The 18,631-nt window shown below is 34.3% G+C and overlaps 3 protein-coding genes and 1 pseudogene across 3 annotated transcripts in view; 1 reads left to right on the top strand and 3 right to left on the bottom strand.

Moving 5' to 3' along the window:
• Window positions 1-18,631, bottom strand: part of LOC125831893 (uncharacterized) — a 360,286-nt gene that overhangs the window by 329,065 nt on the left and 12,590 nt on the right. The gene's annotated exons all lie outside the window — the stretch shown is intronic.
• On the top strand, window positions 1,621-2,559 carry LOC125831866 (UDP-glycosyltransferase 75C1-like; annotated as a pseudogene).
• LOC125831865 (uncharacterized) lies at window positions 5,965-10,723 on the bottom strand. The gene is made up of 5 exons (XM_049511005.1): window positions 10,001-10,723; window positions 8,743-9,737; window positions 8,110-8,623; window positions 6,790-8,007; window positions 5,965-6,438 (listed from the first exon to the last, which is right to left on the bottom strand). Exons 1-5 carry the CDS (start codon window positions 10,721-10,723, stop codon window positions 5,965-5,967), a joined length of 3,924 nt encoding a protein of 1,307 aa, XP_049366962.1.
• Window positions 13,963-18,612, bottom strand: LOC125831892 (glucose-6-phosphate 1-dehydrogenase, chloroplastic). Its single transcript, XM_049511021.1, has 10 exons — window positions 18,280-18,612; window positions 17,659-17,879; window positions 17,424-17,518; window positions 17,045-17,159; window positions 16,339-16,544; window positions 16,095-16,244; window positions 15,889-16,009; window positions 15,579-15,808; window positions 15,284-15,484; window positions 13,963-14,624 (listed from the first exon to the last, which is right to left on the bottom strand). Exons 1-10 carry the CDS (start codon window positions 18,446-18,448, stop codon window positions 14,384-14,386), a joined length of 1,749 nt encoding a protein of 582 aa, XP_049366978.1. The 5' UTR covers window positions 18,449-18,612; the 3' UTR covers window positions 13,963-14,383.

Genomic DNA, 18,631 nt, shown 5'->3' with positions numbered 1-18,631 from the left:
TAATGTTGAATATTTGTTCTTTAGTTTTACATTGGTTTAGACATTTAAAATACATAACCTAATTTTAATTTTTCTTTAATGTTTAATCATGTAATTTATACTTATTAGACTTATTTTAGCATGATTTAGTACTTTTAAACAATGATCATTTTCATTATGACTTGTCAATTTACAATATTTATTTTATACGATTTCATTATTATTTTTTATTAAATATTTTAGTGTCATCACTCATCTCATATTTTGTATTATTTTCTTAAGAAACACCTTATATAATTGTATTTTGGTTGGATTAAAGAAATATTTGGAGCACAAGTTATGTTTGTATGAATATTTTACTGGAAAAATCCAAAATTTTGAAAAAAATCTGAAGTTTTTAGTTTGATTTGATTTAAAAATTTAAAAATTCGACACAAATGGTTTAGTTTGGTATTTGGAAAACCCGAACCAGCTCGAACAAATCCGAAAAAACCCGAGTTTTATTAGTTTGATTTGGTTTATAAATTTATAAATTTGACACAAATAATTTGATTTGATATTTTGAAAAACTTGAACCAACCCGGTCATGTACAACCCTAATAGCATCTAAAATAATGAAACAACACAAACATTATTAGGAACTACTTAAAGAAAAATAAACATGTCATAAGTGTTCTTGGTTAACGTTTAGCTTTAGTTAAACAATTTTTGTACTTGTTTACACAAGTCAATCTTGTAATGACAATTCTGACTGGATAAAACATCTGTAGAAGGAGTGTAAAATATTTATAGCTAGGTTTAAAAATCTCACATCCTATTGCAACTTATCCACCACAGTAAATCACTTATTTTCATAATATCTTTCAATGTGAAATATAAAGGTAGAGTGTGTTTGGTACCAAGGAAAATGTTTTTCTAGAAAATATTTTCTTGTAAAATAAGTTGATTTTTAACTTATTTTCTTATGTTTGGTTGGTGAGTAGAAAATATATTTTAAAAAATATTTTTTAATGTTTGTTGGTGAATGAAAAATATTTTCTAGAAAATATCTTCTATTTTTGGCTTGGGACTAGAAAATTCTCTTTAGGAAAATAATTTCTGATCCAAAAAATAACCCCAATAATTGATCTAGGACCCGACCTTGACACCCTAACTAGAACACGACCCCAACGACTGTTTCAAAATCCGACCCTGAGATCTGACCCAGGATCCAACCCAGACTTCCATCCTGAAGTATTTTTCAAAAATAATTTTTTTAAGAAAAAATTGACGGGGTGAGGCAGAGGGGGTTGCTGGGAAGGGGGGGGGGGGTAGGAGTAGCGTAAAAAAGAAATTTAAAAAATTTAAAATATTTTTCAAAAACAATTTCTTAAAATAAAATTTGACGAGGGGTAGTCGGGCTTTTTATTTAATAAATATTTGTATAATCTCAAAACTCAATATTTAAGGTAGATATTTAAAGAATGTGATAAATTTTCTAGATTTATTTTATATCTAGAACCATCTATTTACTAGTATAAATATGTGTGACCTTAAACATTTGTACCAAGCCAGTTTAAAAACGCTATATTCATTAATAAATTTCCCGGCTCAAAAGCTCCATTCTCTTTCATGGATACCTCTCTTTTCACCATCCAAAACATGAAACATTTGAAGAATGAAAAGTCTCATGTTCTTATAGCACTATTACCAGGCCAAGGTCAAATTAATCCATGTCTTCAATTTTCCAAACAATTAATCAATTTAGGCATTGAAGTCACTTTAACCACAAGTCTATCAGCTTTCAGTAAAATCAAGGAACTCCCAAACGCTGAAGGATTAAGCTTTGCTCCTTTCTCTGATGGCTATGATGGCAAATTCTAGTTAAGTTCAATTGATGAGTTCCATTTGTTCTATTATTCTGTAAAGTCTCACGGGTCAAAATTTATTTTCAATTTAATCCAATCAAATACAAAAAAGGTACCCCTTTTTCACATGTCATCTACACTATTATCATGAAATAGGTTGGTTTAGTGGCCAAAAAAATTAATATCCCATCTACATTATTTTGGATCCAACCAGACACAATTTTTTATGTTTACTATTATAGATTCACAAACTATTATGATTATTTCAAGAACTATGATGCTAAGAATAAAATAATAGAGTTACCAGGTTGCCACCACTTAGTCCAATTGATTTTTCTTCTTTTGTGTTTGATGACGTGGAGAGTTCTAACTGGGCAGTTAAGTCTATTAAAAGGCAAATTGAAATGTTGAATAGTGAAGAAAATTCAAGAGTTTTTGTGAACACTTTTGAAGCTTTGAAATTTGATGCTTTGAAAATTTTAAATCATGTAACTATGGTGGGAATTGGGCCTTCGATTCCTCCAATTTTTCTTGATGATAATACTTTTAGAGCTGATATGATTGAGATTAGTTCAAATAATTATATGGATTGAATTCAAAGGATAAGGGATCAATTATCTACATAGCATTTGATAGTTACTCCAAAATATCGAATCAATTGATGGAGGAGATTGGTCAGGGGTTGTTGAAATGTGGGAGACCATGTTTGTGGGTGATTAGGGAATGGGGATAGGGGTAACATTGAAATTTAAAAAATTTAAAAAATTTTCAAAAATAATTTTTTTGACAGGTGGTTGCCGGGGGGGGAGGGAGGCTAGGGATTGGTGTAAAAATGAAATCTTTTAAACTTTGAAATGTTTATCAAAAACAATTTTTGACGGGGATGACATGGGTAGGGATGGCGCCGGGGGGGGGGGGGGGGGGGGGGGAGGTGCTTGGGGGGTGACGTAAAAATGAAAAAAATTAAATTTGATATATTTTTCAAAAAAAAATTTTTAGAAAAAACTTTTGATGGGGGTGGAAGGTGGTAGGGGTGGCGTAAAAATAAAATTTTTAAAATTTAAATATTATTTAAAAATAATTTTTTGAAAAACAAATTTTAACGAGGGTGGCCTGGGTGGGGATGGCAGGGGAGGGGGGGGGGGGTTAGGGTATGAGATGGGGTAAAAAATGAAATTTTAAAAATTTGAATTATTTTTCCACAACAGTTTTTTTTGTGGGGGAAGGGGGCAGGGGTTGGGGGTTGGTTTGGCGGTTGGGGTAAACAAATATTTGAAATTTTAAAAATAAGAAACGTTAATTTTTTAAATTTTTTCGGGGAGGGTCGGTTACGGGGTACGGTAAGAAAAAAAATTGTAATTTAAGGATGAAGAATGTTTTCCTTAATTTTTGAAGGGAAATCATTTTCTTTAAATTTGAGGAAAACAAGTTGATTTGAAAAACAGTTAAGCCAACCAATCGTGGGAAAATTGAAAAACATTTTTCAGAAAGTGTCTTCCTTCATACTAAAGACATCCGTAATCATCTCATATTTGATAATCTTGACAATTATTAAGGATAACAAACAATCGTTGGTGAACTATTTAGAATTGAGGAAACAAAAATTATACATTTCCATAAATGAGATTCATGGACAAATATTATATTACTACTAATATATATCTTTTTTACACTTTTCTTTTTTATTTTAATAGAGCGTATGTTATGTGTAATATGAGAATAAATACATTATCAGGTTAATTTAATCTACATTAATATGTCGCACCAAGCTAATATAGTAATTTAGATAATAGTAAAAACCTACTATATCTAGTTATAGTTTATGTAGAGCGATGAGGGTGTGAACAGGGATTTAACTATTATCTTCATTTCCACAAATTAAAATTAGGGAAAAGGGACAATTTTACCCTTGAACTTTAATAAATGGTACGTATATGCCCTCCATTATACTTTGCGTCCACATAAGCCTTTGCCGTCCAATTATAGGTACACATATACCCCTCTCACTAACGGATCCCTAATTTCTTACATCTGTCTTAATCCTATTGAACTACCCGTTTGACCTTTTTTTTAAACCCATAACCCAACTATCCGCCCCACAACCCAATACCCACCCAATTTCCTCTAAAAGTAATCCTAATTAAAACACCCAAATTTTGGTGTGTTAATATGGGTGTTTTAATTAGAATTCCTTTTACAGGAAATTGGGTGGGTATTGGGTTATGGGGCAGATAGATGGGTTATGGATTAAAAAAAGGGTCAAACGGATAGTTCAATAGGATTAAGACACGTGTAAGAAATTTGGGGTCAGTTAGTGAGAGGGGTATATGTGTACCTATAATTGGACAACAGGGGCTTATGTGGACGCAAAGTATAACGGAGGGAATATACGTACCATTTATTAAAGTTCGGGGGTAAATCCGTCCCTTTTCCCATTAAATTATTACTTGAATGAGTATCACAAATCTAATATTAATATCAATGACTTAGTTTTAATTAATTGAGGGCTATAACAATAATTTATGTTCAGGTAGAAAATAGTTAGATTAAAACATGTGGCTGAGTTACCTAATTTAATATATATAACTCCCACAACTTCTAACTAAAGTTTGAACCATCCGTTGTATGTGTATAGGTCCGAACTCGATAATTTCTAAATTATACATATATGTTAAGGTCTTTTCTTAAGTGTGGTAAGTGTTGCAAATATTTTTTTCAGACAATCAACTTCAACCAAATTCTCTATTTTACTCTCTAAAAAAAATCTTTTTCTCTCTCCTCAATATTATATTATTATTTATATTTCTATTTCATTTTCTTATTTCAATATAAATCCGTTCTTTCTTTCTTTCTTTTTTTCAAAATAATCACCCTATATAATTTTCATGTAATATAAAATTATTACTTTTCAAATTCTTTATTTAATATAAAATTATATTTTATTCTAAAATTGTATAGAACAACTACGAATAATTGTAAAAAAGAAATCAACAAGCACAATCGCAATCACAAGCACAACAATTCTCTAGATCATACACTATTTTTTTCCAAAAAGTGTGAAATCTGAAAACGACCTACCGGATTACTAAATTATTGTTGTGATTTTTAAAATTATTATGTTATGTATTGTCTTGTTATCTTGTATTTAAATTATTATGTCACGTGTTGCAATTTTAAATTAAAATTTTCATCTTATAATTTTAATTTTGTGCATTCTTCATAGGAAAAATCAATAATAATAATAATATCAAATTATCTCTTAAAGTGACGAAAATTGGAAAAAAAATATTTGAAATATTGTTAATTCAGGATAAAAGTAGTATATATTAAATAATATATTTTTTGAAATGTTGTATTACATTTAAAAAGAATTACGAATATTAGAAAAAAATAAAAAGGTCATTTTATTCAAAACCTCAATTGTGACATCCCTTCTCTCCCACCTCACACCTCGGAACACACCCTTCTTATAGACTTATAGAGATAAATGCGCTTTCACATGGCTACGAACCACGATGTCGGGGAGAGGAAATGTTCCTTTTTTAGGATACTCCCGGGAACAGATCCAGTGGAGACGGGGTGGGGCCTGTAGCTCAGATGATTAAAACACATGGCTACGAACCACGATGTCGGGGGTTTGAATCCCTCCTCGCCCACAACCGGCCCAAAAGGGAAGTACCTTTCCCTGTGGGGGTAGGAAAATCATGATCGAGATAGCGAACCAAAAGCTATGAAACTTGGGTGTGGGTCTTTTGTCGAAATGGAATGACTTTTCTTTTTATCTTTTTATTTATCGTGAATGGGGAATCATTACACATAGTCTGCCCGATCGGCGTAATTTTTTGTTTTACGATTTAATTAATAGTCTTAATGAAAAATAATATGTTGGTTACAAATAATAGAAGTAATATTAAATTAATGAAAAAGTGAAATAGAGATGATGAATAGTGGTTCTCCAAATTTGGAGAACTACTACTCACCTCTCTATAAATAGAGAATAAAGAGCTTTTTATGGCATCTCCAACCCTACACTGTATTTAACTCTCTATAGATAGAACTCTCTATTTTTCCAGTCAACCAACTCTAAGCCAATTATCTATTATTTTTTTAGCTAAATTTGGACTCGGAGTCCATGTTATTAATAAACTACCCGAAATGGGTCATTCAAACATACAATTCTGAACCTGGTCGGCCCAAATATGACCAAAGCAGGTGTTTTAAACAAGACAAACCCACAGTAGGATTTCCTAAATGCTTTTCCAACTTCCATTTTCCTCTTCTCTCTTCTTCCTCCTTTCGCCGCCTTTAAACCTTGAAAATGATGTCCCTCGTTCCCTTTAGCTCTGCGTTGTATATGCTCCTTCATTAGGTGATTAACATCCTTCATTAAGCTGTTGTTATCCTCAGCTAACAAAGGTTTGCATTCCTCCTTTCTCCTTTCTGCATCGCCTCTCTTTTCAGCTGACTTGTGCTCTATTGAAGGTGAGCTGTCCGGTTGGAATGTCCAATTTCGTGAAGAAATTGATATAAAGTATAGTCCCTCCTTTTCAGCTTTGAAAATCTGTGTAAGACAGCTGCTCCCATCCATTTTTGTTGTTCCTTTCTTCCGGTTCTGACAATGAATCCCTCGATATGTAGGTGATGCCGAACACAAGAAAGGTTTTCCCGAGCTGGTTTGGCCCCTTTACTCTCTCTTTTTGCTGATCCCTGTATCATTTTTTGCTGGCTGCCATAGTTTATTCTTAGGATTAGTTCCCCTACAACTCTTTTACTCCAATTAACGCTAGTATTTAAGTTGTACATATAGATGTGGAACTTTGTCTCTTCACTGTAACTAGGCATGTTGTCCATTGTTGTTAATATTAATTCTCTTTGTTTTGATACAGAAAGAAGGGATGTTATGTTTGTCTATATTAAGGAGCTTTCTTCCCCTGCTTGGTAACTGATTAAAATTTAAGAATACCTGCTTTGCCTCTTTGTTAATAGTTGTGTTTGCTACAGAGTCTGCTAGTTGATTTGCTTTTCTGAATATATGTTGCACTTGCACATTGATCTGTTCAACCATAGCATGTATGTCATCCATTCTTTCTTCTATTGACCATGGTATTCTCCAATTTTTCACAATCATGTTCTTTACCGCTAATGAATCTGTTTCCAACTGAATATACTTATACCTCTGCCTGATACAAAATGTCAATGCTTCCCACACTGCTCTGACCTCTGCCTCCATATTCGTAGCTTGCCCTATACTCTGAGCCTCAGCATATAACAAATCACCACTTCTATTTCTGAGGCAGAAACCATAAGCACTCTGATCTGGGTTGTCTTTACTAGCTCCATCAGTGTTACAGGTAATCCAACCCTCCATCGGCATCTTCCACCTTACTAAAAGATAGTGTATGTTGGGCTTGTAGTTCTGTAGTATATCCACCATTGCATGCCAATGATGTGGAACCCCTTTAATCCATGGAAACTTGACCCTTATCAATTGATGTAGTGCCAACTGACATTGATAATACATGTAACTATAAGAAGTCTTATGTCCATGTCTTATAGTATTTCTCCTTTTCCATAACTCCCAAATTAAGATTGCTGGGACTGCCTTTAAAATCTGATCTAGCTTACTTGACATCTTGTGCTCCCACCATCTGTAAATGAGTTGTTTTAAGTTAACTCCATATATGTTAATACCTACACAAGAAGCAAACTGCTTCCATAGCTTTTGGGCTATGGGAGCCGTTAGTAATAAATGAGACATAGTCTCCATCTGTCCCTCTTCACAACAATAGCATTTGGACACCACCTGCAGCCTCATTCTTTTGAGGTTATCATCACTTGCTATTCTCTTCCTCCAAACCCTCCAAAGAAAAAAACCAATCTTGAAAGGAAGATCATTAATCCACATATGCTTACTCCAACTTTTCTCAGTAATTTTGCCTCTTATAATTTGATAAGTTGATTTAACAGAAAAGTCCCCTGTAGTGGTATGAACCCACCAGGCCCTGTCAATACTACCTTCCATACTATTAGGCTTGATATTTAAAATAATGTGTTGCACCATTTCGTCTGAAATCACAGACCTCAACTTGTCTTCATCCCACTCATTATTTCTAATAAACTCTTTAACCTCCAGTTCCTCATCTTGTGCCATTTCACCTTCTGTTAAGTAAAATGCCCCTTGCTTGGTCCAATTATCAAACCAAAAACTAGAATTTTCAGATTTGACTTGCCACCAAATGTCATGTTCCACCTCCTCCCTAATTTTAATCATCTTCCTCTATACCTGCGATGCTCTAATACTATTAGCCATTACCAGATGCAATTTTTTACAGTACTTACTCCACATATATTCAGCCCATAGTGAGTTTGTGGAAACTCTAAAATTCCACCATAACTTAGCAAACAAGGCTTTATTTATGTCATGAATACTCTTGAAACCAATTCCTCCTTCCTCTTTTGGGAAGCACATTTCCTCCCATGCCACCCAATGTTTTCCTTTAATACCCCCAGCCTTACCCCAAAAGAATTTCGCAAATATTTGATGTATTTGCTCCATTACTTTCTTGGTTGGGTTCATGGCTGAAAGTAAATATAAAGGCATTGACTGCAACACATGATTGACTAGCACATGCTTACCACCAAAAGAAAGAAATTTATTATGCCATGAGAAAATCCTCCTCGCAATTTTTCTGATCAGCTCTTCAAAGTAACATGAGTTGCTCCTCCCATAAAACATTGGACAACTCAAATAAATAAAAGGAAAATTCCCTTGCCTTATTTCTGTTAACCTTCTCAATCTGATTGCAACAATCAAAAGTGTATTTTCATGTAAATAGAAACAACTCTTGATTTGTTAATCATTTGCCCTGATATGCATTCATAGTCTCTTAACACCTTCATCATTTTGATCACTAACCCTCTTTCCCCAGAACAAAAAAGAATTGTATCATCTGCATACGACAAATGATTTATCTTAGGACTCCACTTCGGCAACCCATATCCCTTAAAATCTGTGTCCCCATGTAAAATGTTAAGTCCTCTTGCAAGGACTTTTGCCGCAATAATAAACAAAGTAGGAGACAATGGATCTCCCTGCTTCAATCCTCTAGATGATTGGAAAAAACCATGAACCCTCCCATTAATCAACACAGAGTACCAGTTGTTGGACATAATTCTCCATATCATATAAATTATTATTTCAGAGAAACCAAATTTCCTCATCACTTTGGTTAAGAAAATCCATGGTACTCTATCATATGCCTTTGCCATATCCAATTTAACCACCACATTAAAATTCTTGTTCCTCTTATTCATATCTCTAATGATCTCCAGAGCCAACAAAACATTCTCTGTAATACTTCTTCCCTTCACAAACCCGGATTGGGTTGGAGAAATTATCTTGGGTAAGATCATCACAATTCGTTCATGTAACACCCTGGAAATGATCTTATTTAAAAAATTACCCAAGCTTATAGGTCTTAGGTCTGAGAAATTTCGTACTACCTCTTTCTTAGGCAGTAACACTAAGTTAGTGTGAGTAATACTCTTTAACAGTTCATGTCCACAGAAAAAAACTCTAACCATTTTAGTAACATCTCCCCCTATGATTTCCCAACAACATTGAAAGAAATGTCCTGTAAATCCATCCGAGCCACAAGCATTTCCCCCATTTAATTCAAAAACCACCCTTTTCACTTCTCCTTGTTCTGGAAATCTAGTCATTACCTCATTTTCATCATCTGATATACTCCTTGGAATGTGTTCAATCATGCCAAAATCAGTTGCCAAGCAATCTGTACGAAATTGCTGCGCAAAATGGTTCACTGCCGCTTGACCAATTTGTTCATTCGAGTGTAGAATTGTCCCCTGGTCCGTCTCTATTTCAGCAATATGTAGCTTTTTCCTTTTCCCCTTAACATAAGAATGGAAGAACTTCGTGTTACTATCCCCTCAGAAAACCATTTCATCCCGGCTTTTTGTTTCAAAAATTCTTCTTCAATTTTCAAGAATTTCTTCAACTTCGCTTCAGCTTTACTCAAATTTGCTCTATTGCTTTCCGATGGTTGTATCTGTATTTGAGCTTCTTTCACCTTTATCACATCTTCTGTGGTGGCAATTTGTTTAAATACATCTCCATACACCTTCTTGCTCTATGAAGACAACATTTTTTTAACTTTCTTCATTTTAGCTTGAAATTCAACCAACGGGTTTCCAACAAAATCCACATTCCAATTCTCCTTCACCATTTTCTTGAAATCTTTGTGTTTACTCCAGAAATTCAAAACCCTAAAGGGCTTTATGGTTGTCCCTGCATCTGAATTGCAAATCATATGCAGAGGAGCATGGTCCGACCCCTGTCTAATAAGATGATGCACCTCTGATGACGGGAGAAAATCCATAAACTCTTGATTCACAAGAATTCTGTCCAGCCTTTTAAAAATACATTCCCCTTCAATTCGCCCATTCCACCACGTATATTTACTTCCTGATGTGCGCACCTCTATTAAAGCACATGCGGTAATACAAGAGGAAAAATCATATGCTTCATTCTGAGTGAACTCAAGGCCTCCTAGTTTTTCCTCCTCATTAAGAATTACGTTGAAATCACCTCCCACCACCAATGGACATTGTTCTCTACTAACTATATCCTCTAATTCTTCCCACAATTCTAATCTTTCCAAAGCAATGCATCTTGCATACACTGCCGTGATGAGAAAAAAATGATTTCTTATTTTGAACTTGATAGTTATTTGCTGCATTGTATCAAGAATAATGCTACCTTCCCAATCAGTCCTCCAAAAGTACCAAATTTTTCCAGAACAATTTACCCCTGCATACTCTAAGCCTAACTTCCTTCTATATTGATCTAGCTCCACTGGATTTTGAAAAGGCTCCATTAAAGCTATGAATGAATAATGATGTCTTTTATTTAGGTCCATTAATCGCTCAAAAGATTTTTGAGTATTAACTGACCTAATATTCCAAAAAAGAATTTTTTCAATCATTGATCGCTATTCGATGTCTTCCCCCTGCTAATCCTTGTTTGGACTTGTAAAGGAAGTGTTTGTTTTCCTTTCCTTGCCCCTTATTTCAAGCTATTAGTATGCCTTGGCGATAAATCCCCTGCCTTACTAATTTGTTGTATGTTATATTCCATGTCCTCGTCTTCCTCTGTGTCTTTTCTGTGTTGTAAAACTTCATCCTCCTCTTCTATTAATTATGGACCTTTCATTATATCAGTCACCACTACCTCCCTGTTGTGTTCTAACTCCGCATGATTATTCTCCACAAAATTATTATTTATTGAAGTATCTTCCTCAATATTTCTTCCTGTTCTGCCTGCACCCTGTATTGCCTACTGCCTATCCTCTTTTTCTGTTGATGTTGTTGTGTCTTTCTTTTCTGATTGACTGTCCACCTCTATCGGGTCATTCTCATTTGTGTCTTCCTGATTATTGGACTTCTTAACTTTGTTATCACTCATTTGTACACCAAGAGTGTCTTCCTTTGTTTCCTAAACCGGCAAATTATTTTTCTCCCCTTCATCACCTCCCTCTTGTCCTTCTTTCGCCAAAATATTGAATTTATTTCCAGTAATAACTCCAACCCTATTCCATACCTTCTCCAGCTGTCTAGGTTTGTCTCCACCCCATTTTTTTTGTTGTCTCTCTACAAAACCTTCTTCTTTATTGATTTTTTGGTTGTTTCCACCTTTTTCTGGTTCCATTACGTCTGTTTTCCTGGCAATAGGATTTTTCGCTGATCTTTCTGTTCTCCTCCCTTCTGCTTGTCCTACTTTCTTCTTTGGGTACAATTTTGGGTGCACTACAAAACATTGTTCCTCATTGTGACCCTGTATCATACATGTTTGACAGTACTTTGGCACATAAACGTACTTGATTTTAATCCATTTTTCCATTATTTCTTCAGTATTCATTTTCATCTCGATTTTAATTCGTTTTGGGAAATCTCTTAGCAAATCTACTTCTACCTTTACCCTTGCACAACTTGGCCTTGTTTGATTCTTAGTTGCCAAATCCACCTGTAAAGGCTTGCCTACCGTCATTGCAAGTGAAAAAACCGCCTCTTCTCCAAAAAAATTGGAGGCAAAGATGGAAAAGAGATCCATGCAATTGCGGTTGTTGTCTCCTCTTCTGGATTGAACATTGGATCCCATTTCAAAGTTCTCATCGGGAAAGACCAATTATTCTGGTGTGATGTAAAATGCCGGCTTAGATAAAAGGTGCACATAATCCTCCAACAACGTAGCCCTTATCAAAACATACTTGTTGCTAAGCAGACCTATATTGATTCTCCCTTTAGTTCACATTGTTTGGGAATCAATTTCCTCAGATCTTGTATATTAGGCCATCCATACAAAAACTTCCCAATAACGGCATATTCCAGGTTTTCATTGACAATCATCTGATTGACTTCTCCTACCTCCCATATTACCTGAGGTTCTCCATGCAAGTATGATATTGGTTTGAGTGGTAAACGCTTAATGTTAGATTTTTTCTGCCTCAATGAATCCGCGTATGAGGGTCCGGAAGTAACCAGCCGGCCTACCTCCTCAAGAGGTTGGCCGCTGGCCGAGGCGGCCATCAGAACGGAAAAAAGTAGGGTTTTGACGGTAATAGAGTTGCTATCCTAGAGAGCTCTCCCGGTCTGATTTGTCTCCTGCAACAATAACATTAATAACATGTGTTTGGCTTTTTTTTTTCCCAATGAAATTATAGTTGCTGAAAATATAGAGTATAGATTCCAAGCCTTGATGCAAGATTTCAACACAAAGTCGCAAGTTCGATTCCAGGTAGCCCCAATTCACTTCAATTTAACCTCCGGGGGTATGGAGTTGAGAATTGCACACGATACAAGCCAATTATCTATTTTCCTCTCTAAAAAAATAAAATAAAATTCTCTCTACTCAATATTATAGTATTATTTCTATTTCATTTTTATTTTCTTATTCATAATATAAATCTTTCCTTTTTTTTTTTTTTCAAATAATCATCCTATATAATTCATCTAATATAAAATTTTAATTTTTTGAAAATTTTTATTTAATAGTAAATTATATTTTATTCTAAATTTCTAAAGAACAACTACGAATAATTGAAAATAGAAATCAACAAGTACAACGACAATCACAACCACAACTTCTCTAAATCATACACTAATTCCTTTTTTGAATATTGTTAAATCTAGAAATGACATACCGGATTACTAAATTATTGTTGTGATTTTTAAAATTATTATGTTATGTATTGTATTGTTATCTTGTATTTAAATTATTATGTTATGTATTTTTTTTTAAAAATAATTTTTTTATCTAATCATTTAAATTTTGTGCATTCTTCATAGTGGAAATTAATAATAACATCAAATTGTATCACAAAGTGACGAAAATTTAAAAAAATATTTGAAATTTATTAATTTGAGATAAAGGTAGTATATATAAAATAAAATATTTTTAAAAATGTTATATTACATTTAAAAATAATTGTGAATATTAGAGATTTAATTAAGTCTTATATGAAAAATAATATGTTAATTACAAAATAATAGAAATAATAATATAACATTCAAAAAGTAAAATAGAGAGTATGAAGAGTAGTTCTCCAACTATTCAACTCTCCATAATTGGAGAGTAGAGGGTAAAATAGAGAGTAGGGTTGGAGATGACATTCTCTATTTTACTTACCAAATATGGAGAATGTAGAGTAAAATAGAGTAGGGTTGGAGATGGAGGGTGATTGGAGACCTAGTTCTCTATTTTACTCTTCAAATATAGAGAATGGAGAGTAAAAAATAGTGTGGAGTTGTAGATGGTCTAAAGAACATTGATCACTTATACAAGGTGTTAAATCACACTTTAAATTGTAAACTCTTAAAAGGGTTGGGTTCCTTAATTTAACCTTTAAGCCTTAAAAAACAAGACCATATCAAAGAACCTTTTCGAATTCTTTGGGTCTCAACTCGAACCATCTAAGTAAGTCCAAATCAAAATATGAAATGAAGTATAAATGCTCAAAATGGGTATTTGGGTTGTTACACCTGTAATCCTTACAAAATGTTAATGTCCTTTTAAGCACTTATCTTACCATGCTTAAGGTACACTAACCAACATAGAAGGTGAAGAAATATTGAAGGCAACAAACCTTCTATTTCATAGTACATTTCATGCAATAAAATATAATATAGTTCGGAACCAGAAAGCTGCATGTATGAATACTTGATAAGAAGACGATGACTTTTCGAATTATTAGATTCTAACAAGGTATACTAAATGCTACATGAAAAAAGATGCTACCAATGGAAATGCGTTGGTGCAATAGAAAAGATTTATTTGAAATAACAAAATGAACCCAGATTCTCCTCTTCTTTTGTTTTACCAACTGTGTGTTCTCTATTGTCATATGCCTTGACAGTAAGCAACTTCAAGCTTTGTTAGTCTGGATACTGGAATCCCACTAACAAATTTGGTTGCAACATACTAAGCAGAAGAAGTTGTAAGGCTACATATGGTTTCTCATAGCAATGGCAAATTACTTTGTCTAAGCAAGATCACCCCATCTTACTTTATATCGTGCTGCAAGGTAATGTGCTCCAATAGGTCCTCGACTTCCATAGGGGTAGCTTTCCGGTACTATTTTCTTATGCTCAAGTTCTTTCAACACTGGTGTGAAAAGAGACCAAGCAGCATCCAGTTCATCACTGCGAATAAAAAGCCTACGTTCACCTTCTATGGCATCAAGAAGTAGCCGCTCATATGCATCAGGGATCTCCTTCGCGTATCTGCACATAAAGAGAAAATCAGTCTTCAGAGTGAAAAGAAAAGACATAGCATGAGAAGGTTTTCACTTGTTGCCAAGAACATATTGAGTTAAGAAGCAAAAAATATAAACTGAAGCAATGCATCAGAATTTTCTAAAAGAATCAGAAGACTTAAGCCTTCAAACATGAACCCATAAAATGCAGACACTTCATCATAGTTTTTATCTCAATTATGCAACAGCTGAAAGTTCATTTCAATTACTTCCAAATTAGCAAAAAGTGCATTAACTTTCATGATGTGAGACATGGACGTGATGGGAAATCATTTCAGCAATCATCTCGTTCTGATATCAAAACAGCAGACAAACCTAGGGTAATCATTACAGATGCAGTTGATTTATGTGATCCAAATTTAGATGTTTAAGGTAGATTTTATCTAGCTTGTAATTGAGGCATAGTTGTATGTTGTTGTAATGTAGCTTTTATCAAAATGGGTAGCAGAAGTGACGAAGGAAAACTTATTCGCAGTAACTAAATTTAGCTTGCATCTTGTATGTATGTCAAACTCCTCAATACAAAGTTTTTAATTATCTCATTTTTTCAATATATTCAAGTTATTCCCTAAATTAAAGTAACAGTCTCAAATATGAAATGATGCATTACATAATTGTCATCAGTACCTTGCTGAGTAAAGCAGATTAAGATTACTGCGATCCAGTCTCATTCCTAGACCGGGAACTTTGTTATTGATCTTTAGGTATATAGCTTCATCAGGTTGAACACGGATAACAAGCTCGTTTGTTGCCTGATCTAGATCTGAGCCAAAGTTCTTATTGTATAAATTTCCCGGCACGTGCCTGAATTGTACTCTTATTTCGGCACTGGCAAAGTAAAAGAAAAGAGGTATGAGGGGTAAGTGAAAATAAGGAAGGAATGAAAAAGAAAATATGTATTTCTCTGATTGGTTTCACTAACCTCCTGGTATGTAAAGCTTTTCCAGCCTTCATAAGGAAAGGCACCCCATCCCATCTTGCATTATCTATGAAAAGAGCAGCCGCAGCAAAAGTTGGGGTTAGACTGTCCTTGGGTACAGTCTTGTCGTCGGTATAACCAGGATAGTTAACACCCCCTTTTGTGTGACTTTTGTACTGCCCGACGATAACATCATCTAGTTGTAAAGGTCTCATAGAACGCAGAACTTTTACCTGGCATATAATAGGAATTAATTAAGGAACTAGGGAACAACAAATTCCTTTAACATAAACCAGACATAAAGGAATAAAACCTTTTCATTCCTGATATCTTCTGCATCCAAACTGACAGGTGTTTCCATGGCAAAGAGGGCAAGAATTTGAAGCAAATGGTTTTGCATAATGTCTCTAATTATCCCATAATGATCAAAATAACTGGAGACACACATAAAAGTAAAACAATAAGTTATGAAATCTAGTTCTACACCACCTACATTCCAACTTTGAGAAAGAGAATTACCCTCCCCTTCCTTCAGTTCCAAAATCTTCAGAGAAAATAAACTGCACGTTCCTTATATACTGCCTTGACCATAAGGGTTCAAATATCAAGTTGGAGAAACGAAGGACAGAAAGGTTTTCCACAAGCTCCTTCCCTAAATAGTGATCAATCCTGTTGTTGCAAAATAGAAAAGAGGATAAAATATACCAGTTAAATAATAGTCCTCTCAGTGGGTCAAACACAATTCAACTTTAAATAACTGCACCTGAAAATTTGATCTTCCTTCAAGTACTGCTTAAGTGCTCCTGTTAATGCAGCAGAGGATTCAGAATCCCGACCAAAGGGTTTCTCTACAATGACTCTAGTCCATCCATGAGCAGATGATGCAGAGAGGCTTGCACATCGTACAGCATTTATAAAAATATTTGGTGGAATGGACAAGTAGAACAGACGATTGGAAAACCTTCCAGCCTACAAAACTTATTACCATCAACGCTGAGAATTGCAAGTACAGAGAAATTATATTGAACTTCACCACTCCTTAGAATTATGGAAACTGCAATAAGGAGATGGATTTGGCTGAAGATCTTGGCAGAAGTTGAAAATCATTAAAGCTCTTTCATTTGCCAGGAAAAGGAGGAGAGAGACATGATAGGATAAGGCTGTATAATGACTTACAATGACAAGTTCAACTAAATAATTCATAATGCTGATATATAAACAGAGAGGGTGATTTTCTATTGAGTGGTGTTTGCAATGCCCATTCTCAAGTATAAAGTTCCCCCTTTGTCATATCCCTCGGGGTTTTTATGAGTGGGGTTGGGTGTTTTAAGATGAACTAGCAAGGTCGATTGAATTTGCAAGCCCTTATAGTGCCAACCATTTATCCCAGAGGCTTCAGTTTATGAAAAACAAACACATTTATCCCAAAATCTAAAGATCAAAATACTCAGGATATCATCCCTAATTACCTCATGTTCTTTCAGCTTTTTATCAAGCTCTGCAAAGTGTTCCTGGGAATCATATTGTCCACTATGGTAGAAACACCTTTCTAGAAACTGTTCCATCTTTTCACCACAATTTTCCCTGAATAACAAAGTTAAGCACAATTATATCGATCCCAGTCACTTTGATTTAACCACTGCTAGAAATAAAACAACTATGCCTCAATCCCAAACAACTTGGGGTTGGCTATACGAACACACAGATCATGTGTCTCCATTTAAATTCATCTTAGGCCAACATTTCATTGATCAAAATAAAACGTGAAGAAAAAAAAAACTAAATGTCCTATATGCAAATCGAAAAAGATTAAAATTATGTATATTTACTAATCAAACTAAATCTCACCTCTTATCAATCCTGCAAGTAAGTGTCTTGCTGACCATGTTCCTGAGTTCGTCATCAGTCATCTTACTCCGGGCATAGCCAAAAATAGTGAAATGCTGCATTAACAAAAAAAAACATAATTTTGTTAAACCCATTCTACCGTATCTAAGTATACAACTAGACAAGCAATTAAAGATATATAATTAATTTATAATCATCAGTAACCTCCACAAAACTGGATAAATACGGGACACACCTCCGGTAAGCAACCCTCATAATAAAGTGCAAAAAGTGCAGGAAATATCTTTTTTTTGGCAAGATCTCCTGAAGCACCAACAACAGTAATACTGACAGTTGATTTATCTTTGTTGCAATCAAAATCAAATGTATGTTTCTGCTCCTTTGACAAAATTCCATCTTTTAATTTCTTCAAAGGAGTTTCATCTTGGGTTTTGCTAGGTTGAGCCACTACAGCACCTATACAACATTAAACTCAACATAAGAAACCAGCATATACAATAATTTGAAAAAAATCACATTGACGGTCAGCTTTACTCTGTGCATGGATAATCCATTCAACTAAAAAAAATAAAATGAAAGAATCTCAAAATTTATGATGTGAACTCAAAAAAGTGTCTTTTGTTGGAGAACAAGTTAATCAATTTTGAGTAACAAAAAAAAAAAAGGTCCCTACAACTAAATTGGGACAAAATTAACTTATAAAATTGAAACAATTAACCATTCGTCTAGATCAGCAAAAGAAGAAACATAAAAAAAGATTCGAACTTTATCTATGTAAAGTCAATAACAAGTCGAACAAAAATCTTGCAACTTAACTAAACAAGGAATAAATTGAAAAGAAAGGAAAAAGGCGAACCATCTTGCATGCGAACGGCATTAATTTGCAAAGAAATCTTGTGAGAACCAAACTTTCTGGATGAAATAGGGAAGTTGTAATGATAATTGTAGAAACCAATAGAAGAATTGGAGTAAGATGAAAAAGCCCCAGAACAGTTAGTGGAAGGGGAAGAATAAAGGGTTACCATATCTTGATAAATCAAAGAAGATGGGTTCGATAGAAGTGAGGGGAATGAAATATGAATGGGGGGTTATGGCGTAAAAGGAGTTGGGATTAGTCTCTTGAGATCTCCGAAAGGGTGTTTCGCCTTTGCTAAATAAACATTAGTTTCTTCCGCCAAGTGGAGAGACGGAGAAATGCTACTACTTAC

This window comes from Solanum verrucosum, unplaced genomic scaffold (genome assembly GCF_900185275.1).
Source record: "Solanum verrucosum unplaced genomic scaffold, falcon-dt-bn FXZP01000018.1, whole genome shotgun sequence".
Lineage (NCBI taxonomy): Eukaryota > Viridiplantae > Streptophyta > Magnoliopsida > Solanales > Solanaceae > Solanum > Solanum verrucosum.
Note: the sequence above shows the minus strand (reverse complement) of the source record. Positions and strands in the feature narration are given on the sequence as shown.

Coding starts and splice junctions, on each gene's coding strand:
- LOC125831892 (XM_049511021.1), bottom strand. CDS start 18,448: ATGGTAACCCTTTATTCTTCCCCTTCCACTAACTGTTCTGGGGCTTTT. Junction 17,880..18,279: donor TGCCGTTCGCATGCAAGATG/GTTCGCCTTTTT, acceptor AATGTTGTATAG/GTGCTGTAGTGGCTCAACCT. Junction 16,545..17,044: donor AAAAGCTGAAAGAACATGAG/GTAATTAGGGAT, acceptor TAAGTTTTGTAG/GCTGGAAGGTTTTCCAATCG.
- LOC125831865 (XM_049511005.1), bottom strand. CDS start 10,723: ATGGAGCCTTTTCAAAATCCAGTGGAGCTAGATCAATATAGAAGGAAG. Junction 9,738..10,000: donor TTCAAGCTAAAATGAAGAAA/GTTAAAAAAATG, acceptor TCTTATGTTAAG/GGGAAAAGGAAAAAGCTACA. Junction 8,008..8,109: donor ATAGTATTAGAGCATCGCAG/GTATAGAGGAAG, acceptor AATTGGACCAAG/CAAGGGGCATTTTACTTAAC.